Source organism: Onychostoma macrolepis, chromosome 12 (assembly GCF_012432095.1).
Source record: "Onychostoma macrolepis isolate SWU-2019 chromosome 12, ASM1243209v1, whole genome shotgun sequence".
Classification (NCBI taxonomy): Eukaryota; Metazoa; Chordata; class Actinopteri; order Cypriniformes; family Cyprinidae; genus Onychostoma; species Onychostoma macrolepis.
This window is the reverse complement of record NC_081166.1, coordinates 26,007,487-26,032,402: the sequence shown is the minus strand read 5'-3', so window position 1 is coordinate 26,032,402 and position 24,916 is coordinate 26,007,487. Positions and strand designations below refer to the sequence as shown.

Sequence of the window (24,916 nt, the reverse complement as noted above, 5' to 3'; positions counted from 1 at the left end):
ATATATATATATAGTGCACAGCATAAATGAGTACACCCCCTCTAAAACTTAACAAATTCAGCAATTACTATTTACTTAGGTTCTTTGGAGATATAATGTTCCAACAAGCCTGCTTGATCAATTACCAAAGAAGAATTTCAAAATTATTCCGCAAAATAAGATTTTCTTATCAAAGTAATAAAATGTTGTTGCAAAAATGAGTACACCCTCCTGAAAGTTACTAAATAAAACTTTTAAAAAAACAAACAAAAAAAAGGTTTTTTTTATAGGTTTAAGGTTATTTTTTAAAGACAAGTAATTTCCTGACAATTAAAAGTGTTATATAACACACTGAATCATACTCCAACTTAATGCTGGCAGCAGTGGAACCACTTGGGAGAGAACTGCCAGGTGACTTATTTCTAAGCATAAAAGAGGTCAGTGGTACAAGAAGAATACCAAATTATTGTTTTAAGTGTGAAAATATAGCAGAAGTAGCACCGACATTCAAAAACAATGGACTGGTGACAAGGCTCTTGAAATAATCAGGTCTTCACTTTAAGTTTTCATTTAGTGATGAGTGAATTTTTGCTAGAAAAAGAGCAGGAGAAATAACATGCAAGTGTCTCAGAGCCGGCAAAAGCTATGAAAAAAGTGACACTTTCTCTCACAGAGTATGACGCAGCCTGCAGAAGTGACATGCATGATTGTTGTTACTACTAGAATTACCTACTGTAGCCAAAGCAAAATAAACTCGTATAACCTCTTCCAAGGCCCATATTTACAAAATAGAGACTTCTGGGAATCCATACTCTGGTCTCAAGAGACCAAGTCAATAATTTCGGATCCAAAAGCATCCAAAATGTTCTGGTGTACAGTGAGAAGTGCTTGGTTCCCACAGTGACATTCAGTGGTAGTAAAGCTTTTATATAGGGATGAATGAGTGCTGAAGGTGTGAGGGAGTTGTGCATTTCACTCAATCTTTTTTTTTTTTTTTTTAGTTATATTTTCGGGCTTTTATGCCTTTAAAGGGGTGGTTTACTGCTTTTTTTCTTAGCTTGATTGTGTTTATGGGGTGCAATATAACATGTCTTCGTGTTTCGTTTGTTAAAAAACGCCTTATTTTTCATATATTTCACCTTTATTGTAAGCCGCTTTCTCCTCTGTCATTTGAACGACCGGTTGACTTCCTGATTCTCTGAAACCAGGGGCTCAGATTGGTTAGTTGGGCCGGTGTGTTGTGATTGGCTAAACTGCGTACTGCACATTGTCCGGAAACTTCACGCCCATCACCTTCACGGGCGACAGTTGCATGTGCTGCGGTCAAATGTAAATAATGGTGTCAATATTGCCGTATCAGTTTGAGCCAGAATCAGACCCAGAAAGCGGTAATGAAGAGAGTCAAGCAGAACTTCCGCAAGCACGGCTCTTACAAATGTTTCTGAATGGAAGTTTGCTGTTGTGATTACATACAATTTTTTGAAGTTCCTACACGTTTGTCTTATACACACAAAATAGCATCGAACTAACTGGCTACTATAACCAAACAGCGTTGGCTTGTGTTTACGTTCTTGATCAAATCGAAAAATTACGTCATAAAGTATACACGGAAAATACATTTACAAAATTAGTACATAATTACAAATTGGTCCAAAATGTTTATGCTGGCGTTTGTCATAGACACACGAAACATCATTTAACTAACTGGATACTAAAGCCAGCGTTGGCATTTGTTTACGTCCTTGATAAAACTAAAACATTACGTCTGAAATTATACGTGCAAATACATTTAAAATTATGAAATCTTACTTACAGGTTGTGGCCCAACAACTGCTGCCTCTGGTTTTAAAGTTGGAACTGCTCCATGTTTTAGTAATAGTTTCTGTGTGAATCCGGCATTGAACTCTTGTAGATTCTGGAAGCTGTCTTCCGTAAAATGCGCAGCACAGAGAGCTAAATTAGGATTGTAATTGTCAGGAACATAATCAAACATAAATTTTAACCATTGCTGACGAACTACAGCGTCCGTAGGAAGCCCGAACACAGAAGACCTGACAGCTGGGTGAAAATAACACCGTTTCGACGGCATGGCTACAACTCTCCACTACTACTCTTCCTCTTCGACAAAGCAGCAGAACATGGCCTTGCCCCCTCTTTGCATGTTCCGGAGGAGGGTTGATGCAAATTTATGGTTTTTACGTATGCAACCCGGAAGTATCTCGTTGTAGTCCCATATGAGTCGTTTTGTAGGCATTAAACTTCCTGATTTTTAAAGGCGATATCTCCGCTACGTTGAACTTTCAGCGCAGCAACTTTGCAGATACTGTTCATGCACCAACAGCAACATTACACACTATTTAAAATGAAAAAAGTGAAATCGCAGTAAACCACCCCTTTAATGGACAGGACAGTAGAGAGATGACAGGAAAGCATTGGGAAGAGAGAGGGGAATGGGATCAGCAAAGGACCTCGAGACGGAAATCGAACTCGGGTCACTGTGAGCACAACTGCGCTATATGTCGGCACACTAACCACGAGGTCATCGGCGCCGACGTATTTCACTCAATCTTAACGCTCTTCAGCAGTTGTGGGGAATTCTGTAGAGACGAGCTGAGCAAAACTCCCCATTAAAAACCAGAGCATTCAAGGAGGTCGTCCTCCAGGAGTTAAACAGGACATATGTGAAAATTTGTCATGAACTTGTACACTCAGCGCTAAGAAGGGTCAGAGCAGTATACTTAAAGTTCTGTAGGACATACTAAGTACTAGAATATTATACATTTGCTGAATTAAATCTAGGGTGTACTCATTTCTGCAATTTTCATTTAAACAAAATTGGCTAATTTACTTATCTTACAGAAAATATTGGCAAATATTTTGTTGTTTTTATTAAGTATATGTTTAATACATTTCAGTTTTGCCATCTTTCCATGAATTATATTAGTGATCATTAAGAAAATACATCTTTATATTTATTCAGAGGGGGTGTACTCATTTACGCTGCACACTGTATGTATATATGCACCCATATAACAATGATAATCAGCTATACTTACATGCCTAAATATATTTTTTGATATTTATTATTATTTTTTAAGTTTTGGTCAGTGTTTTTAATTTATATTTATTTTTCTTTATATTTATTTTGCAAGCTCATTTCCCATATCAAGTGAGCGACTCATGCATTGACTGATCACAAAACCCAAAATCTAAAATAGAGAAATTTAAACACTTTTGACACTAAAAAAAAAGGTTTACAGCCATTAATCTTTTAAAAACTATTATTTAAATATTACGTACCCCCTGAGGGTTAAATGCAGGTAAACATATAAAATAAAAATATTGAAATATTTTATTTTTATTTTTTAATGTTTTATTTTTATTTGAAATGGGGTTTTTTATTAGTTTTTTTGTGGATTTTCATCAGCGTACTACACTGTGTTCCAAATTATTATGCACTTGCCATTTTTGTTTGTTTTTCCAAATCAGTCAAGATTAAGGATTAATTTGATCCTCAACTATTACTTTACAATGAGAATGTTATCACATGTGAAACCGTTTTATTGATATTTTGAAAACAAAAAACAAAACACAACATATGTTCTTCCAAATAATTATGCAGAATGCAGTTTGAAAACATTCAATGGGTTATAATGAACTCAAAACAGAAATCTGTCATATTTGCTGCATGGACAGATAATTTTCCCAAAAATAAACACAATTTAAAACTAAAAACCTATTTACGGTTCAAGTTACATATTCATATATGCACCCTTCTTGGAGATGACTTTAACAATTCTCTCATTCATTGAACTTGTAAGTCCATGTATAGTTTCTGGCAGTATTTCATTTGAGGATGCCAGTATTGCCTCCCAGAGCTGTTGTTTGGAGGCATACTGCCGCCCACCCTCATAGATCTTCATTTAAAGGATGCTCCACAGGATTGAGGTCAGGGGATGATGGTGGCCACACCATGATTTTTTCTCTTTTTATGCCCATAGCAATCAAGGAATCAATGGTGTTTTTTGCAGCATGGGATAGTGTGTTATCCTGCATGAAAATCATTTTATTTTGGAAGGCACGATTCTTCTTTCTATACCATAGCAGAAAATGATCTGCTAGGAAGTCCACATATCTTGCAGAGGTCATTTTTCATATTCCAGCCCAAATCATCACTCCACCACCTCCTTTCTGATGTCTCAGTCTTGTTGGAACAGGGCGGCCATTCACCAGCCATCCAGAACTCCATCCATCTGGACAATCAAGTGTAGCACGGCATTCGTCAGTGAATAAAACTGTTTGAAAATTAGTCTTTATGTAATTCTGAGCCCATTGCAAACGTTTTTCTTTGTGAGTTTTGGATCGGGGTGGTCGAAATGCAGCTTTATGCACAACTGCCAGCCTCTGAAGGATTCTGCATCGAGAGGTTCTTGAGACGCCAGCAGCTTCAAATACCTGTTTGCTGCTCAGCAGTGGCTTTTTTTTCATAGCTGCCCTTTTAATGACATTAATTTGTCTGACAGAAACCTTTATCTGATCGAATTCTTCTCACAAATCTTTTGACAGTTCGATCATCTCTTTTCAGTTTTCGTGATATCAATTGTTTTCATGCCTATTGCAAGACATTGCACTATTTCACGCTTTTCATCTTCAGAAAGATCTTTCTTCCTCCCCATATTGCATGAGAACTGTGACTTGCTTAATGTAAACCTCTTTAAGTAGGTTTCCCTTTAACTAAGATCACCTGGCAAATGAATTAACTAACCTGACTAAGATTGATAACAGCTAACTTAAAACATGAAAAATAAAACAAACAAACACGTTCTTTGAATAAAACTAAAACCTGAATATTTATTTTAATGAAATCCTACTGATATGGTACTTGCATAATAATTTGGAAAACGGCGTAATCAACCCCCTGCAGTTACCTCATGAACCCCACTTTGGCAAACCCTGGTTTAAAGCATATAAATTATTATTCATTTATTTTTCCCCGCTTAAATCATTGTAGGGAACAGGAACGACCCTCCAATTGAAGAAGCACTCACATGTGAAATCACATCAGCCTAAACGCACACTACACGCTTTTGATAAGCCCTCTGGGATAACTAAGTGGAAATCTGATCTACAGGAATAGGATCATGTGGCATAACTAGTATCTTGGCATTGAGAATGGAGGGTTTTCCTAGATTTTTGAATTTGAGTTGGTTGTTTGGCATTTTAGCAGCTGTTGCAAAGGCATAGAACACGCCTGGTCCAGGAACTTGAAGAATGTTAATGCTGCAGAATGAACAATGAACATTTAAAATGTAGTGCAACTGGGAAATGGCATGTTTTATATCTGAGAAAAATTTGAAATTGTCAATTATGTGGTCATTATATGTTTGAATGGGCCTGGTGATGATTCCAGTGGTTTATCGGTCTGCATTCCCATGGGATCCGTGGGAAGGTACTGATATGGCTTTTTTACATTTTTTGGCTTTAGAAGAGTCAAAAACTTCCATACAGCACCTTTAAGTGAATATAAACAGTTGGAAGAATATCAGATGTGTATCTGTATAATAGGTCTTAAAGTGACAGCAGACTAATATACCTGCTTAAGAAACAAGATGCAAATAAAAATTTTAAGCAAAAATGATAAATGAAACAAGTTCATTCTGATTCACTCAGACCAGTTTTGTGAACTCAATTGACTGCTTAATGGCATGAGGATGAGTAAATGATGATGCAATTCAAATTTTGGATGAACTTTGTTGAGTCTCCTTTAATGTCTCAGACAGTTACGTTGGGATAGAGAATGTACTCTGTTACTAACGTAACTTCGGTTCCCTGAGATACAGGAACGAGTACTGCGTCTTGCTAAAGATGTTATGGGAAAAAGCCTTTTTTCTCCTGAACTTAAGCCTTTTTTCAATCACGCAGTGTAACTGCACGGGCCATTGGTTCGTGCAGTGTATTAAAAACGAACCAATGGCTGAAGCCCGCCAGAATGGGTGGGGCCATCTGGCTATATAAGCGGGCGCTTCGCCACAGGATCTTCAGGTTACTTCGACTTCAGGGCCCTCAGCACAATGGGCAGATCCCATGAAGGGACAGTGAGGGGGCGAGGCGGATTCAGCCTCCTGGCGCCCCTCGAGAAGCGGACAACTGTGCTGCTCCTGCCCACCGATTGGCCCGCTATAGGGGCATGAGAGGCCTCTATAGTTGCTACATAAACTTTGAGTGTAGCTGGGGAGTGTCCCTTATCCAGCAGCATTTTGCAGGAATGACAATACCACTGATAAGTCAGAGGTAGATGGGTCTTCACCACGGTTTAGGCAACAAGTGGAGAAAATAGACCACTTAAGGGTGTAAAGGCATCTTGTAGATGGGGCTCTAGCCTCTGAAATAGTGTTTAATACTCGCTCTGGGAGGCTTGTAGGCTCCTGTCGAGCGACCAAAGGTGCAGAGCCTACAGCTCGGGCCGAGGGAGCCATATTGTCCTGTTCGCTTGAGAGAGGAGATCCCGTCTCTGCGGAATGGGCCAGGAGGCTGCTACAAGCAGCCGAGTTAGCTCTGATAACCAAAGTTGGTTCTTCCAGAGGGGGGCCTCCAAGAGAACCTTGTGTCTCTGTTCCCTGATTCGCCTGATTACCTGTGGAATCAGGGCGATCGGGTGAAATGCGTAAAGGAGGAGGTTGGGCCTTACCTTCGAATATATTGGGCAGTGAGAGTTGTCTTCTGAGGCGAAGAGGCCTACCCCGCCCTCGCAAAAGATCTCCCAAATTCTCTGAACCATCTGTGGATGGAGCATCCACTCCTCTGAGGAGACATTGCTCCGTGATAACATGTCCACTCCTCTATTCAATATGGCCGGTATGTGCACCGCCCTCAACGAGCGCAGGTTGCATTGAGCCCATACCAGAAGGCACTTCAACAGAGTGAAGAGGCGCTTCGAGGAGAGGCCTCCTTGGTGATTTATGTAGGACACCACAGACATGTTGTCTGAGCAGATTAGCACGTGGTGTCCCTTTAGGTCTGGCAGGAAGAACTGACAGGCACTACACACTGCTAACATTTCCAGGCAGTTGATGTGAAGCCCTGCTTCTGCTTTCGACCAAAGGCCGAAGGTCAGTTTGCCCTGCACAGTGCACCCCAACCTGTGTTCGAGGTATCCGTCGTGACAACCTTCCTTCTGTAAACCATGCCCATGGCCACACCCTGTTCCATCCAGTGAGAGCTCTTCCAAGGGGCCAGGGCTGTTACACAGGCCTGTTCTACCCTGATACGCAGGCGTCCATGACGCCAAGCATTGGATGGAATCCGTGGTTTCAGCCAGCCTGAAGGGGCCGCATACGAAGCAGGCCCAGCTATAGTACTGTTGACGCTGCGGCCATAAGGCCCAGTATCTTCTGAAACTCTTTGAGGGTGTGAGTGGTACTGATCTCGAAGGAGGCCGCGAGTTTTTGTATTGCCCGAGCATGTTCTGGTGTGACTGCTGCTCTCATCTGAGCTGAGTCGAGAACTGTTCCCTGGAACGATATTCGCTGGCTGGGGGACAGCATGCTCTTGGCGAAATTGACCCTGAGTCCCAAGCACTCAAAGTGGCTGAGGAGGAGAGTCCCGTGCGACATTAATTTTGCCTCCGTCTGGGCCAAAACAAGCCAGTTGTTGAGGCAGTTGAGCATGCGGATTCCCATCTGCCACACTTGGTAAAAGTGCGGGGAGCCAGAGACAGCTCGAAACCGTGTACTGATAAGCCACTCCCTCGAAGGTGAATCTCAAGAATCATCTGTGGTGGGGGGCTATCTGGATGTGAAATCTTTCAGATCCAGTGAGAAGAACCAGTACCCTGGGCATACTTGCGAGAGGATCTGTTTCAATGTGATCATTCTAAACGGCCATCTCATGAGGGCGTGATTCAGGTGCCTGAGATCGAGGATGGGCCTTAGGCCACCATTCTTTTTTGGGGACGAAGTAGCGGCTGTAGAAGCCTGACTCGCTCTGAGCTGTCGGAACTGTCTTTACAGCTTCATTGGCCAGTAAATTCATCATCTCGGGGCACAGGACATGAGGGCGTTTCCCAGACAGAAGACTAGCAGGTGGGGACAGCTGAGGGCTGTGCGGGCGCTGAAAGCGGCTCGAGCTGGAAGCGCAGAGCGGCGCAGGTCGCTGAATCAGCTTTTGTCCTGCAGCGAGGCACGTCAACGGCGAGCGAAGGGATGATCATTGTCGCTGAAGGAGAATTAATCTGAAGATCCTGTGGTGAAGCGCCTGCTTATATAGCCAGATGACCCCGCCCATTCTGGCAGGCTCTGGTGGGCTTCGTCGCCATAGGCTCATGCAGCTCTGCTGACAGTTATTTAATTGCTGAAATATATCTTTTTTTATGTCATGTTTTGCCCTTTGTGTGGCTACAGCTGTGGTTATCATATTTCTCATTTTCATCTTTTAATCCTTAATCACTCCTCATGTAGACTTTACATTTAAGTTCTTCGGGGTCATATACCCAAACGTTTACAGAGCGATTGCATAAGGAAATATACATTTTTTTATATGATAAACTATATATCATTTTTTTTTATTTGTCAACTATGCATTTATACTGTGTTTTTGTGGATATATATTTATTTGTTTTACCTATTTCCTGCACAATTACTCAACTACGCCTTAAATTGGCTTATGAAAAATGCATTTTTTAATGAAAAAAATCACTTAAATGATGACCTAAATTAAATATAAAAGGTTTCTAGATATTGGCCCATGTGTTAGGGATAGAATACTGCCATCTGCAGGTTAGAGAAAAAACTTTAGGAATTACAGTTAAAGAAAGAATGTGCAATGACCACATATATCCAGCAGAGGTCCATAGGGACTCATTCATTTTCAGTTCAGTTTCAAGATTCTAAAATATAAAAAAAATCTATATTTTTGTCAGGTTACAATTTGTTGTTGTTGTCCGATGTCTTTTGAATTGTCTGCTTTTGCAAATTGTTACATAAATTTGCAGAAATGTCTCTCTCTCTCTCTCTCTCTCTCTCTCTCTCTCTCTTTCTCTTCTGTGTGTGTGTGTGTGTGTGTGTGTGTGTTATGTCTTGCCCTTCACATTGTTATGCATTTATGTTCTGTGCATTTTATTTGCCAAAATAAAAAAAATGCCCTGGACACCTATGTCACACCTGTGTGTGTGTGTGTGTGTGTGTGTGTGTGTGTGTGAGTGAACATGCTTGTTCCATGTTGCATCTAGTACCAGTCCTTCATTTATGAGTGGAAATTTTCAGATTTATGCCGGATTTGTTGATTTTATATACCAATTTCTATAAAAATGCACTCCATTGCAGTCACACATGTGTGTGTTTGTGTGTGTATGTGTGTGCGCATGAGATAGAATATTCGTTCAAATTTGCATTTGTGCTCTAGATCCAGGCCTTTATAAAAATGTAAAACATTTCAGATTTATACTGTTTACTACTTTTTTTTAACAAATGAAACAAAAAAAAAAGTTTTATTTTTTTCCACTTTTTCCATTCATTTTCAATGTGGGGTCAATCCTTCCCCAAGGACCTTAAACGGTAATTATTTTTTTTACACACCTTTAGAACAACCAAATCAAGTCCAGATTTTGTGTTTGTTTAGATAGATTATTTAGGAAAAGACACAGAGTCTCATGCCCCTGAGATGAAGGAAACACTATTCAAAAATAAAGGAAAATTCCATTGGGGTCAGATAGACCCAAGAAGTGATTAAGGGTTAAACTCAGTGGGCTATTCAAAACATTTCTGACCCCATTATTGTATAAATATAGATAAAGCGGGTGAAAAAAGCTGATACACAATACCGGTGGGAGTTAGAGGGATGGCAGTTTTGTTCAGTCTCACACCTTGTTTGCTTTGCACAGGAGAAACTGTTAAGTAACTAAAAACCACCTCAGTTAACAAAGGCTGTCTGAATTCAATAGATGGGTTAATGAAATCGTCTGATATACAGGCTTGTATTGTTATCAGTTTCCTTTTTACAGAAAGTTTCAGTTTGAACGTTATCTTAAAGTATAAATATAAATACTCAAATGAGTACCTAGCATCGTTTCTAAAATAAAATAAGCAGTAGTTATAGCAACTGCTTTGCAAACACTTGGTATGAGTAAGTTCCGATGAAACTTATTCACTGCTGCTGTTAGTGTTTTTTTTTTTTTTTAACCAAGCAACTGGATTACAGAGTGAAGCAACTTCCTAAACTCGCGTGTGGTCTTTTCTTCTTTAATTATCAACAATAAATGAATAGATTGGAGGGTTTACTTCTAGGGAAAGCAGTCAAGAAGTGTGTGAGCTTCAGTACCGTTTAAAAAGCATTCCAGCATGCACCTTGGTTGAGAGAATAATGTGGCGATGTCTGGTTAAACATTTGCCAATGATTCTCATACGTCAGCATGTTTTACATTATAGTTTTGGTGACTTTACAGTTATTCTATAACTTATGAGTTAAGGTTAAATTAAACTACTGTGTAAATGTGTAGGTCAGTGTCGGTTTACAACTTACCATTACTGTGAGTAGTGTTTACCTACTATTTTTTTTAATAGTAATTTATAACAGTAGATATTTTTGAAGGTTTTGGTAGAGATTAACCACCAGTCTATCTGTCACATTGCAAATGGAGGGTGAAGTTGGAGCACATTTTATTGTGGGATACAATATTTGACACAGTGTGCTGTTGTATGGGGTAAAATTAGGCTAAAGGTACATGATTTAAATTTTTTTTTCTAAAACCACTTTTGTAAACATCCGCAGTTCACTATAAACCTGGAAGTTTGTCTGAAATTTGACACGATTGTGGGCAGCAACCCAAAGTCAGGTGATCATCTAAACTAAGTCATCCTGAAGTCAAGTGATAATCATTAAAATTACAGAGGTCTTGTATTTTCAGTTCGTCTTTATTTTATTTTTTCGGATTGTTGGTTTAGAGACAAAATGATGGACTTAATGATAAATAGCTGGCTGACTTTTTTTTTTAAATTTGTTATAGTTAATGTATACAGTTGATGCAAAAATTTAAATTGAGTCATTTACCCTCATGTTGTTCCAAACCCATAAGGCTTAAGACCCGTTAGTTAATCTTCAAAAGCAAAATTAAGATATGTTTTAAGAGAATTGTTGAATAAGGTTGAAAGTCCAAGTAACCAAAACTTAAAAGGTCATAAAGGCATCGTAAAATGAATCCATGTGAATCAAGCGCTTTAATCCTAGTCCTGTGAAGAGATACAATCACTTATATGATGAAAATATGACATCAGCAGTTTTGTATTTAATAATTCTAGAGGTCAAAATAAAAGTGTCCATGATAATGAAAACATTTTTAAGAAATCTTTAAAGGGATAGTTCACCCAAAAATGAAAATTCTGACATTACTCACTCTAATGTTGTTCCAAACCCATAAGACCTTTGTTCATCTTCGGAAAACAAATTTAAATATTTTTGATGAAATCCGAGAGCTTTCTGACCCCCCATAGACAGAAAGGATCCTACCACATTCAAGGTCCAGAAAGGTACCAAGAACATCGACAAAATAGTCCATGTGACATCAGTGGTTCAACCGTAATTTTATGTTGCTACGCTGTAAAAACTGAGCTGTATTTAACGGTAAAAGACTGTAAAAATGCTACAGTAAAAACCTGTTAAATGGTTAACCTTATCAGTGTATTACAAAGGTATAAAACCGATTTTAGTACTTCAGTAGGTTGGTATATTAATATTATATCAGTTAATGAAATTACGGCATTTAAATGTAAATTTAAGTTAAAACCGTAAAACCTTTTACGGTAAAATTCCAGCAACCACAGCTGCTGGGATTTTACCATAAATTTTATGGATTTTTTTTTTTTTTTTCAGTGTACTTGAATACATTTTGTGTGCAAAAAACTAAAATAACAACCTTATTCAACAATTCTTCTCCTCCATGTCACCCTAGCGCCATTTCGGAGAGTACCACAATGCATGTGCGTGCTTTTATAGCCACGTTAACAATGCATGTGCGTGGTGCTGCTGAGGTGGAACACACATGCGCTACGCCTTGTTTACGTTCAGAGGAAAGCACGCGTATGCATCGAGGTACTCTCCAAAATTATGCTAGGGTGACGCGGTGAAGAAGAATTGAAAATATCAAAATAATAACTGAAAATGTCAGAAACTCTTAAGTGTTCAACTTCACATTGCTTTCATATGCAATTTTTAACTACCACATTCCAATTTACAATCATTCTGGTAGCACGTGAAGGCAGCATCAGTGAAAACAGTCAGAGACAATGGTAGCTTTAGCAACATTAGCCTCAAAGAGTGCCAAGAACCTCCTTATAGGAAGGCAATTTGGAAAACAAAATATGACGCGCTTATCAGACGAAGCCATTTGCGCATTCTGAGAGAGAGAGAGAGAGAGAGCACACGCTCATAAGAGAGAGCACATAAACACTCACGCTGTTTATGAAATTATGTCTCACAAAAACTTTTCAAATTACTTTGTTATTTAATGAAGAAATATGAATTGTACAAGATTATAATTATTTCACCTGTGCCGGACAGAGTCAGACAGTGCCGCTGCATGTCTTGTCAATCCTCTCACGGCAGGCGCGGCATCAGCTTGAGATCGGCTTTTTTAGAGACCGCCGATCAAACATCCCAACGCGATTATCGGCCGATAACCCCTATTCAAAAGTGTTTTTAAATATATTTCCCATTCTTTCTCCAGGAAAGTACATACAATGAACATTAATATTAATATGGTTACAGAATTGTTATCAGATATGTATGCCATCAATCCTAGGAAAATAATTTTTAAGGTAAAACGTCCGGTCTCACTTTATATTAGGTGGCCTTAACTACTATGTACTTACTTCGAAAAATAAGTACAATGTACTTATTGTGTTCATACTGTATTGCAAAACACTTCTGCTGCTATTGAGGTGGGATACGGGTAAGGTTAGGGACAGGTTTGGTGGTCTGGGTAGGTTTAAGGGTGGGTTTAGGTGTAAGGGATGGGTCAACAGTGTAATTCTAAATGTAATTACAGAAATTAATTACAGATGTAATTACATATAGGTATTTTTAAAAATATAAGTACAATGTAAAAACGTGTTTGTACACAATAAGTACATTGTACCAAATTATTAATTTAAATGTAAGTACATTGTAGTTAAGGCCACCTAATATAAAGTGGGACCAAACGTCCTTTTAAATATATTTTAAGGTTAAAAGTCACACTTGCATCAGAAAGAAATATGAAAATGAATACTGTTATTCATAAATATAAACATGCTCATCATAGAAGCTGTGTTTTCAAGTAATTTTATGTATTTGATTCAACTAAAAATTCATCATATGTGAACCTCTTTTTTTTTTTTTTTTGAACACTGTATATGATTACCTAGATTATTGTTTTGCATGTAGTCGTAGATCGCAGTTATAGTCGTTGAACAGCTGAGGAGTATTGTTCTGGGAAAAGTAATGCATAGAGTTAATGTAAAGCTTTACTCATGACAAGTTAATGTTCCAAAGAAGCACATGAGATTACGTAACTTTGAGCAGGAGACAGGCTCTAATGATGATGGTTGTTATGGACTTCATACGTGAACAAATTTCCATTCTCTCACAACTTTATTTAGCTGCGGAAGAGTTTACCTCTCTAGTTACCCGTTTATATATTTGGCAGTTTCTCAAGTTTGTGCTGTCAGAACCACAATGGAATTCTTTCTAATAAAACTATAAATTCAAACCTAAAAAAACTTTTCTTTGATGTTATCTGGTTTGGTTTGTACTTTTAGTTCATTTTCATCCTTGGGTTTGACCACAGATTGTTTGCTTGTTTAAATGGATTACTCATACAGTTTTAGAAATGATATCTGAAGGCCCTAAAAAGTCCTCCCACAGTCCTAGACTATAGTTTGTCCTTGTTTCTCAGAGGTTGCATAGCACTTAATGTAAGCCGCATGGCATCTGCAGATACGTCATATGACATGACTATAGAAAGACAGACTAAATCAGTCTTGTGCACTTTATTAAGTCATTAGTCAATGGTTACATCTGTTGTTTGATGTTAACTGTCACATTCTCAGCCTGGTTATCTTCACTTGTTTTTTTTTTTGTTTTTTTTATCCCTCTGTGTATGGAGGAAAGGCTTCTATACACGTGTCATTCAAAACAACATATGCATTAAATGAGAAAACCACCCTGAATACTTTCCTTTTTATGTCATTAATCTGCTAGTAAAAATCTGTATTATTTTGCAGCATATTAAACGTATTGGTTATATTATTTTGTGATAATAAAAAAGTGCCTGGCCATGTTTATTGCATGACTAATAATTGCCAAATAATAAAAAAAAGTCTAAAAAATAATAATAGAAATGATAATAAATCTAAATAATAAAAATCTAGAAAAAAGGTTTATAAAAATTAGTAATATTAATTTGCAGTCAATTTAATGTTGACTTGCTATGCAACACACCTACAGATGTTCCTTTGCATACAGTAGCTATTATTTGTGCAATGTGCATTAAAATTTAAGCAATAATGCATCCTTGAACATGGAAAGCATTATAAATTGCAAAGATTTTCTTAACTAAGCCAAGTTTAATTAGATTTCTCAAGAAATAAAAATATATCCGCTCTGCACTTTTTTTTGACCAGTAAAATGAGCTAAATGCTGAAACAATTCATCGACATTATCGACAATGCCAACAGTAAAAAACTGTTGACAAATATTTCTGTTGTCAAATAGTTGCACTTATGAAACGTGCAAACAAAACTGAGTCAGTAAATGTATATTGCAAAACAAACACACAATAAAAATGAGAAAATGAGAAAACGGAAGTTAAGAAAGCATCTGATCGTATTGATGTGGATGTTTGCATAAGCTCTGCAGTTGGTACTCCAGTATAGTCATGTCACGATTACACTTTATACAATAGATTGCTTTAAAGCTCACAGCTTTAGAATATTAAGTGTCATCAGTGTCACAGTGTCACAAGTTATTATAACTTATTTTTCTGCTCTGTATGTATATGAATATGTATAGTTTTGTTCAGTTTTGTTTGCAAAAGCTGAATAATAAGCCTACTGATCAATCTGCTAAAATTATAGATAGTTTGTCAATTAGTCATTAGATTCTTGTCCCTCTATCCACATAAAAGAGCAACTTTAACATGCATTTTTTTTAACCACCACCAGTTATCAGTTAAAGTTATCAGTATTGCATACCTCAAATGTTTTATGCTCAACATGTACTGTAACATAAATATATAGAATAATATTGACCCCCAAGGCCATTTTTACTACAGTCGGTAGTAAACCATAGTGAAAACAAGATAATGTTTGACAAAAAGATTGCTACAGTCCAATATAGAGTTTAACATGAATTTGCTCTATTTGCTATGACCAATCAGAATAAAAAATTCTGAGTAGTTGAGTAATAAAAGACATGATAAAACAGCGGTGTAGAACAATGCCATTGTTTTGTCTTAATGTATTGATCTTGCTCAGCTTGATAAGAAATTATTTCATATTCGTTTCTTTGTGGGAGTGAAAAATTTCACAGGAAACCACAATTACACACTGATATAATTTTTGCATGTGAGCTATGTTTGTTTATTTTAATTTGATTTGAATTGCATAATCATTTCAGATAAAATTTTTACTTCTCTTTACCCCTAATCTTATCATATATACTGCTGTTTCCTACAAAATGGAGAAGGGTTTTTCATGGCTATAGCAACTTTTGTGTGGTATAGCTTGCAGTCAGCAGCAAGTTGTGACAGGAAGCAAGGCTCTTGCAAGTGTGTGCCTCTGTAGAAATACAGACCCCTCCCATTATTTCTTGTGCACATTTGCAACTTGATTTATGAATTTCCTGGAAACAAGATCACAAGTTCTGTGAATACAAATATGCAATCATTTGCAGAGGCTACTGAACTGGTTGAATGTGTTTTGTCCACACTGGTTAATTTCTGTAGTTGCAGACAAATCTACCATCCCTAAACAGCATGTAAACAAAATTAACTGTGATTGGTCACTTTACATGTCTGTCGAACAGTGTCTGTGTGTTTACGTAGATTGTTCTTATCCAAAATAAACTGCAAAGTGGGATGAACTCGCAATGAAATGCAAGCAGCGACAGATCTTTTCTTCTGTGTGGTGACGCACATCCAAGACGATTATAAATAAATGGTGGGCATGGACTTTGTTCTATTTAGTTGTTGTTCATTGGATGTTGAGATGTGGGAGTAGTACTCAAAAGTGGAGGCAGATGAATATGAGCTTGCAGAAGGGGGCAGGTTTATTTTGATTAAACACATGATGTAAAAAAAAAAAAGTTTTTCTTTATTAGCTTTTCTAATATTTCTCTTACTTAACATTGTTACTATTACACTTGTGTGACTCAAACTACGCCGCTTATGCTGTGGACATAAATAATAGTAATGGTACATAAAATGGGCTAAAAAAAATAGCCCATTTCATGACAGACTTAGAGCAGGTTTACATGTCAACATTGTACTAAAAATGGAAATGTTTTTTTCCTTCGTGTTTTTTAAAAGTTTAGCGCACAGACGACAACGTTGTCAAAACGACCCTGTTCACATGTATCCGAAAAAATGACTAAAAACGCTATATTTTGCATGCCAGGCCAGTAGTTGGCGATGTCACTTTGTAAACACTTAGCGCCTGCGCACATACCTATAGACTGAACTCGTAATAGGCAACCATGACGTCACCATTTTGGAAAATTTAGGTTTTTGTAGTTTACGTGAAGTGGATAACACAAGTTTTCAAATACTTACAATTTGAAACCTATTTTTTAAGTTTGCATTTTCACACCGCTAAAGTGCTGTTGTCGTGTAAATGAATGTCCAAAAATAAAAAGTTCTCTGTTAAATAACGTAACATAATTAACGTTATGAAAACATTCAATTAGAGTTGAGAGAATGTTAAAAGTTTATGACTTTGTATGTATTTATTTATTTAGTTATTTATTTTTAAGCAGTGCAACATGACTGGCGAAAAGAATATATGAAAACATAATGCACTGGGTTCGATCGGACTATCAGTGAGCAGGGCTACAAAAATGCAGAAGTACCGATCTGTAGTTGTTACAAAAGCCCTGGAGCTGTCAAAAGTCATAAAAAGCAGCATCTGGTGGACTTTACGCATTGTTCATTTACTCATAATAATACTAAAATACAAAGCTGGTTGAAAATCAGTGAACTTACCCTTTTTGAAGGTGCAATATTTAGGGACCGTGATATCCTAGATTAGGAGTTTTAAACAGACGATATTGTTGGCTATTGTTATTTTTATACTAATGAAAAAGCTTGAAGACCCCTTTCATTGAGACTTAGGGTAGGTTGTTTTTTTTTTTTTTTGACTCAACTTGAACACCTTGGCAACTGCATAGCAACATGCCCTGGAGTTTCACTTGGGCAAGCACTAGATAGAGTTTTGGTAAAGTTTTTCACAGGCTCAAAACGATCTTTATGTAGGGGTAACCAGTGAACTCATGGCAGACATCCTCACTAATGCAAACCAGATGTTGTCCGTGATAGATAGTTCCCTTCCCCCTACTGCTGTAATGTAAACAGTCCTGCCACACCCATGGAAACTCTCGAGAGCTCCTGGAATTCTTGCAGTCAGACGATGCATGTGGTCCTGATCAGTGTGTTTCTACTTCAGCTCGCAGCCGCTTGGAGAACTAAATGTGCTTCTTTCTGTAAATACACAGAGATTAAATATAACAGTCAGTTCTAGCGATTCACTTTGCTGTGTTGACTGTATGGCTCCGATGTTGTGTAGTTTGGAAAGTTTCTTTTAAAGAGTTCTACTGTGACTGGAAATTATGCTAAACTCTGAAGGAAAGTGAAACTCGTGAGTACACGTGCTTTTTAACAGTTGTCTGTTTTTGTCATATCGCATATAGCTCTGTGAACGTTGTTGCACTCTTTGAACTTTTTTATTTTAGGACTAAATGTTTATTCTTAAATGCTTTAAATTAAATTTTGCTGAATTTCTTTTATTTTTTTAAATGTATTTAGCAGATAGTGATTGAAAACTGTATACTAGATCATTTCTAATGCTAGATGCTGTAAGAACTAAATATTTCTTTTTAAATGCTTGAAATTAGTTTTGTAGATTAATAAAAAGTATGACTAAATGTGAATTTCTTTACAAAATTAATATAGTCACACTTTATTTTAAAGTCCAATTCTCACAATTAACAAACCATTAACTATTTTGCCTCAATAAACCAATTTGCTGCTTATTAATGGTTAGTAAGGTAGTTGTCAAGTTTGGGTATTGGGTAGGATTAGGAATGTTGAATATGGCCATGCAGAATATGTGCTTTATTAGTACTAATAAACAGCAATATGTTAATAATAGGCATGCTAATAAGAAACTAGTTAATACTGAGAATTGGTCCCTATACTAAAGTGTATTTTTGACAAAGATAAAATATACATTTTTACACATTTTTACGAAATATAAGTGTAAAACGTGGTGAACTAAGGCAATTGTTACTTGAATTAAATGTTATGTAAAATAAGATATAAAAAAGGTAAACTTATTTTATTTCATGTAGTAAACAAGTTAACAAAAAATTTAAATGATTAGAAACTATACAGATATTTAAAAATAACAAAAACTAATTGAAGTTGCAACAACTTTAATTAATTAAAATTAACATGAAAGCATAAAATATAAACAAATTTAAAACATTAACAAAATCTATTATAGTGTCTCAATGATAAATTAAATTAATCTTAAATTGTGTACATACATGCTTTGTATGCCTGTGCAAACAGAATGTAGAGTGTTTTCTGAATAATGCACTTTTGTCTTTTGTGTTACAGGACAGACATCTATGAAGAGGCTGTAGTTGTGCGTCATATTTGGATTAAACGTCTGGAAATTGTGAGCTGTTCCTCCCCAACGCCCTTCACATGTCATGAGCATGGTCAGAGAAGTACTTTGTGTTTCATAGCAGTGTGTGCCTATGTCGGATTCTCCATTACATTTCTACAAGCTCAAGGGCTGATATGAATAAAGTAGCATCGTGGTCAGAGGAGGAGGTCTCGCTCTGGCTGACCGATCAGGGCCTGCAGGAATACTCAGAACCATTACGAAACTACGACGGACCGGCTTTGTTAAGTCTTACAACGGATGACTTCAAGAGGTCACCCCTCTCCAGGGTCACGTCAGACGGTGGTCGTCTGCTCCTGGAAAAGATTGAGACTCTTAAGATCGAGCATCATATCGACGTCCACAAGAATGGACATGCCAATGGGCACATGGTGTTGAATCATAATGGGAATGCTGGGAGTGCCGGAAAGGCTCACAAGAACGGAGTGGTGAATGGCTTCCACAAGGAACTGGTGCAGATTCCCATACCAGAGCCATCTTCTCCGCAGTTCCCTCCTGAGTGGGGAAAGACTGCCGTGGCTTTTGTCTATGCCTTATGCTGCTTCGTCTCGACCACTGTCATTATTTCTGTGGTCCATGAACGTGTGCCTCCTAAGGAGGCATCACCACCGCTCCCTGACAAGTTCTTTGACTTTTTTGATCGAGTGGAGTGGGCTTTCACTATATGCGAGATCAATGGAATGATTCTGATGGTCTTGTGGATTATACAGCTGAGTCTCTTAAAACATAAGTGAGTTTTCTAAGTAGCACACACTGTGTATGTGAATCATTTGAGAGTCTTGCATGAATGCTGTTTGTAGGTGATTCTCATAAATCCTGTAATGTCCCAGGCATATTTTACCACAAATTCAAAAGAAATACATAAGTTAATGTGCTTAAAGACAGTAAGGAGAATTTTTAGACTTTGACATTATTTTCTTGACAATTAAGCATTTTAACTTAAATGAGAATAATATTTTATGGCATTACAGTAATAAGTTGTGCTTAATTGTCACAGAATATTATTAAAACAATATATTATTCATGAAATTCAACAGTAATCAGAGGAAAATATCATTTAATTTTTTTGCATTGTAGTAATGACAATAATTTATTGTATTATAGTAATAAGTTGTGCTTATCTGTCAAAGAAAATTATTAAAATATATTATTCATGAAATTCAACAGTAATCAGAAGAAAATATCATTTATTTTTGTATTATAGTAATGAGAATAATATTTATTGTATTACAGGAAAGCAAAAGATGTAAACAATTTTCACTAAAATATTATGGTAATGCAAAAAAATTATTTTCTTCTGATTACTGTTTTACGAATATTATTTGTATTACAGTTAAGTACAATTTTCACTAAAATTATTATTAATCCAAGAAAAAATTATTCTCATTACTGTAATAAAAATAATATTTGTTTTACAATATTTTTATGAATAAAATATTGCATAAACTATATTTTCATAATTAACTACAATTTTCACTTAAATGATCATTACCGCAATGAAAGAAAATATCATTTTGTTACTGTAATGCAAAAGTTAAATGAAATTTACAATTAATTAAAATATTAAAATTATATTTCAATTAAATTATATTAAAATTATTTTAACTATATTTAATTATATTAAATAATATTTTAATGTCAATTACACAATTTTACTTATTACCGTAATTCAAGACGGTATTATTCTCATTACTGTAATGCAAATATAAAATTTGATCTCATTGCTGTAATATGAATTAAATATGAATAAAATATTATTTAAATGATGCTTGAGCATAATTTTCCCTCATTTTTCATTACCATAATGCAAAAACTTATTCTCATTACTGTAATGCAATTTTTGATTTATTTAAATAAATATCTATGAATAATGTTTGTATTTCACTGTATGAATCATCATGTAAAATGTCTGGATGTCACATTATGGTAATGAGAATCTGGCAGGGAAAATGTGCTCAATTGTCGCAACTGTACCTTCAAAATTCAAAACCTTAATGAATAGACCAAGTCTAATTTATTATTTATGTCTGTTAATTTTAGGGTGAAATGTAAAATGTGACTTGCTTGGACATAAGCTCTGGTAGTGCTGTGGTTAAAATATTTAACATCTTCCTTCCACAGATCAATTGTAGGTCGACGCTTCTTTTTCATAGTCGGGACGCTCTACCTCTACAGGTGCATCACCATGTACATTACTACTCTTCCAGTGCCTGGCATGCACTTCAAATGCTCTCCTAAGGTAAAAACAACACAATCTCACTTTCTTTTCCCATTCCCATATTATTTTATAGCATTGTTAAAATTCATAATCAGCACAACTAACTTTGCAATGTTTGACATGTAGGCTTGTTGGCCAGTTAAAGGAATAGTTCACCCAAAATATTTAGAATACAGTGGAAGGGGATAGAGACTCCCTTTAAAGCTGTAAAAATAGAAGTGTCATTAAAAACTTGTTCGTGATTCGCATGTTCAGACATAGACTATGTAATTGTCCTGGCTCCTTTAATGATTGATATTGTACTTGTATAATGTTTCATTTTTGGGAAAGATTACAGAATGTTATTTGTTCATATGTGATGTGTTGTTGGAAGTGTAGTGTAACAGGATAGTTGAGGTGACCATGTATGTTTTGAGCAGTTGATGTGAAGTATTTGTGAGTGTTCTATAAATGTCCTCAGAGTAGAGGTCACAAAGGGACATATTTCACATTGCACGTAGAAGCCGTTCATGGAAAATGTGCTATTTTTTCCTTCTATATTCTCTGGTAAACCATTTATATTGAGGAAGACACAGAAGGATAGAATGTCAGAAAGATGTTGACAGGATTTTATTTATTTTTTTTATTAATTTTTAATTTGCGTTATTTTTATGGGATTTGCCAACCCCATCTCTTGAGAAAAATTCTCTTGATTTTTTTCTTTTAAATGAATGTGTACATCTGAAATGCTAATTTGTGCAGCGATATAAAAGGCTATAAATAGCATATTTTAACAACAGTAAACGACCAAATTCCACATGTGATTGTAAAAGGAAGTTATTACAAACACTCGGTGGTGGTTTGAAGTGAGTTCTGAGTAAAAGTGTACTATTAATCTCATAAATTGTCTTATGAAGCATGATGCTAATATTAGCTCTAATGCAGCTGCAGAACAGGTACAATTCTTCTTCATAATACATTTTGTCATAATACTTCACGTAAGGTCGCAAGAAATGTTTTGTTGTATTTATTTAGAAACACTTTTGATAATAGTTGGGTAAATGTATACTGGGATTGAAGCGATGTGGCTTGGTAAACGTTTTATTGCCAGTTTAAAGGCTGATAATGGCTGAATAAAAACAAAAGAATAATGATAAAAGAATAATAAGGATTATGTCTCATACCTGGCGGAAGTGTGAAAGGTTCTGTTTCCTTAAACTAGTTTGTCATGCATTTCTTTTTCAACACATTTACAGGTAAATCCTAGTATTTTAAATTTGTGATTAATCATGATTAATCACAGTCCATTAATCTGTAATTAATGGACATTAATCCATTAATCGATTGACAGCACTAATATATATATATATATATATATATATTAGTGCTGAGCAACGATAATCTAGATTAATCTCATCCAAAATAAAAGTTTTGTTTATATAATATATCTGTGTGTACTGTGAATATTTATTATGTGTATATAAAGACACACACATTCAGTATATATTTTGAAAATATTTACATGTATATATTTATATTAATATAATTTATATGATATATAAATATATTTAATATATAAACATAACACATTTTTCTTAAATATATACATAAATGGGTGTGTATTCATATATACATAATAAATATACACAATACACACATATATTATGTACACAAAAACTTTTATTTTGGATGAGATTAATCTAGATTAATCGTTGCCCAGCACTAATATATATATATATAAATATCAATATCAATAATTTTCTTATGTTTACTGATTTTATGAATGGAATATTGTTGAAATAATATTTTCATAACATTTAAGCACAGATTTTACTTATATGATCATGCAAGGCCATATTATTCTCATTACTGCAAAAAATGAGAAAATTATTTGAATGGTATTTGTTCTCTTTGTTTTAACGTGAATAAAATATTGTTTAAATAATATTTTTAGGTTTGTGAACGTGTCTGAAAAATTGTGTATGGAATTTCTATCACGACTGTGGTGTTAGCAAGTCCAACAAAAAAAGAAAAACAATTTTTTGATTTACCCTTTTAGATGAAATGCACACTGTGTCGACAGCATTTAGCATTTTGTACATGTGATTTTTGCTGGGAATCAAAACCCTACAGGAAAGTCCAAATCAATCAATAAACAAACAATTAAATAAATAAAATATTTATTCACATTTCATGAAAAACAAATGTTTAAAAAATATTTATATAGATTTAAAAATCAGACTAGTAATTTTTGTCGTGTTAAAAGTATTATTAAGAGTTTAACTGTTTTTACCTGATTAGTTTATTTATTTATTTCTTTATTTCTTTATTGGAACCTAATAGTTGTACCCAGAATTAACATCATACAAGGGTTGATTAAAATATGCAAAGTATTTCCGTCTATTTTTTTTTTTTAAGTTTTGCCGCACAAACTTTTCAAGCGTGATTCGGTAAACCGCCTAGTAGAAATGTCCCGCCCCTCACCTCAGTGGCATGCGCTCTGGTTGTATTGTAAACAGTGGCGTCGTCAATACTGCTTATCAGTTTGAGCCTGAATGAGACCCAGAGAATATTAGTTAAGAGAATCACGCAGAACCTGTGCAAGCACGGCTCTTACAGGACGTTTCAGAATGGAATATTTTTTTTGTTTGTTGTTGTCTCATACTTTTAGATGCGCTGTTATTTGTAAATGCTACGGCTTATGTTAGCTTCTAAAATACGGTTTCATCCTGATTAAAGCTTTAGTACGGCAGGATACATGATTGCGTTGTAGTATTTTTGTAACAAGAAGTTACAGTAAGTGTTTGCCAGCAAGTATTGCTCGCTACCATGGCAAACGTGTGCACGTCCACACTTTGATTGATCAAACATTGATTTTGAAACTTGTGAATCAGTTAGAATCTTTAGAAGACAGAATCGCGATTCAAATGAATAGATTTTGTCATGCACCCCTAGTTTTGACGGCATGGCAACAACTCTTCCTCTTCTCTAAAGCAGCAAAACATGGCCCCGCCCTCTTTGTTGCATGTTCCCGGGGCCGGGGTTTATGTAAATTTCAGGGTTTGTGATGTCACCAACCCGAGAAGTAACTCGTTGTAGTCCGTATAAGCCCTAATTGTAGGCATTAAACTGCCATAATTTTAAAAGAAAATATCTCCGTTTGCTTTGAACTTTCAGCGTCGTAACTTTGCAGATATTGTTTATGCTCAAACAGCAACATTACAGATTAAGTAAAGTTAAAAAAGTGAAATCACTATCAACCACCCCTTTAACTCAAAATTGTGTTGCATAATTTGAATTTGAATAAGCAAATAAGGGAAGTTAATGTCAAAATAGTGAAATCTTTTGAAAATATGTAATTTTTTTCATAGAAAAGAATAGGGAACTGTTTTCCCAGTCAGCGCCCCTCTTTCCGGACAGCATGAATCTTAAGACAAAATCTGCACGTACTGGAAAAATGAGCAATATTGTTGTGAAATTAAATGATTGTTTAGAGAGTAACTCCTCTAGTGTTACCATGCTGACAGTCCACTGGTGATCCTTTCACAACTGTCTGTGTGTGTGAGAGAGAGAGAGACTCAATATGGCGATGAGATGCCATGAACACACACACTAGCTACACAAGGCAGGAAATCCACACCACGGGACCTGCAGGAAACACTTATTATCAAGCCCAGAAACTCTTTCACTCTTGTTAGAACCTGCTTTCCTGTTGAATACAGTTGCTGAAAGAAAGCCCAGGCAAAAACACCAAGAACTTTGTTTTCTGGGAGCCATGTTTTGCTTTTATGTTGAGTCTCAAAGGGCT

At 35.9% G+C, this 24,916-nt stretch overlaps 1 protein-coding gene across 2 annotated transcripts in view; it reads left to right on the top strand.

Moving 5' to 3' along the window:
• sgms1b (sphingomyelin synthase 1b) overlaps positions 1 to 24,916 on the top strand; it is a 39,062-nt gene that overhangs the window by 10,894 nt on the left and 3,252 nt on the right. Inside the window, exons 1-3 of one of the 2 annotated variants that reach the window (XM_058792942.1) lie at positions 17,618 to 17,858; positions 18,842 to 19,641; positions 21,033 to 21,150. In XM_058792942.1, the coding sequence (XP_058648925.1) occupies positions 19,028 to 19,641; positions 21,033 to 21,150 (732 nt within the window). In that variant the 5' untranslated portion in view covers positions 17,618 to 17,858; positions 18,842 to 19,027. Of the gene's footprint in view, positions 1 to 17,617; positions 17,859 to 18,841; positions 19,642 to 21,032; positions 21,151 to 24,916 lie in introns of those variants that run through there. The other variant, XM_058792941.1, reaches the window with a different exon arrangement.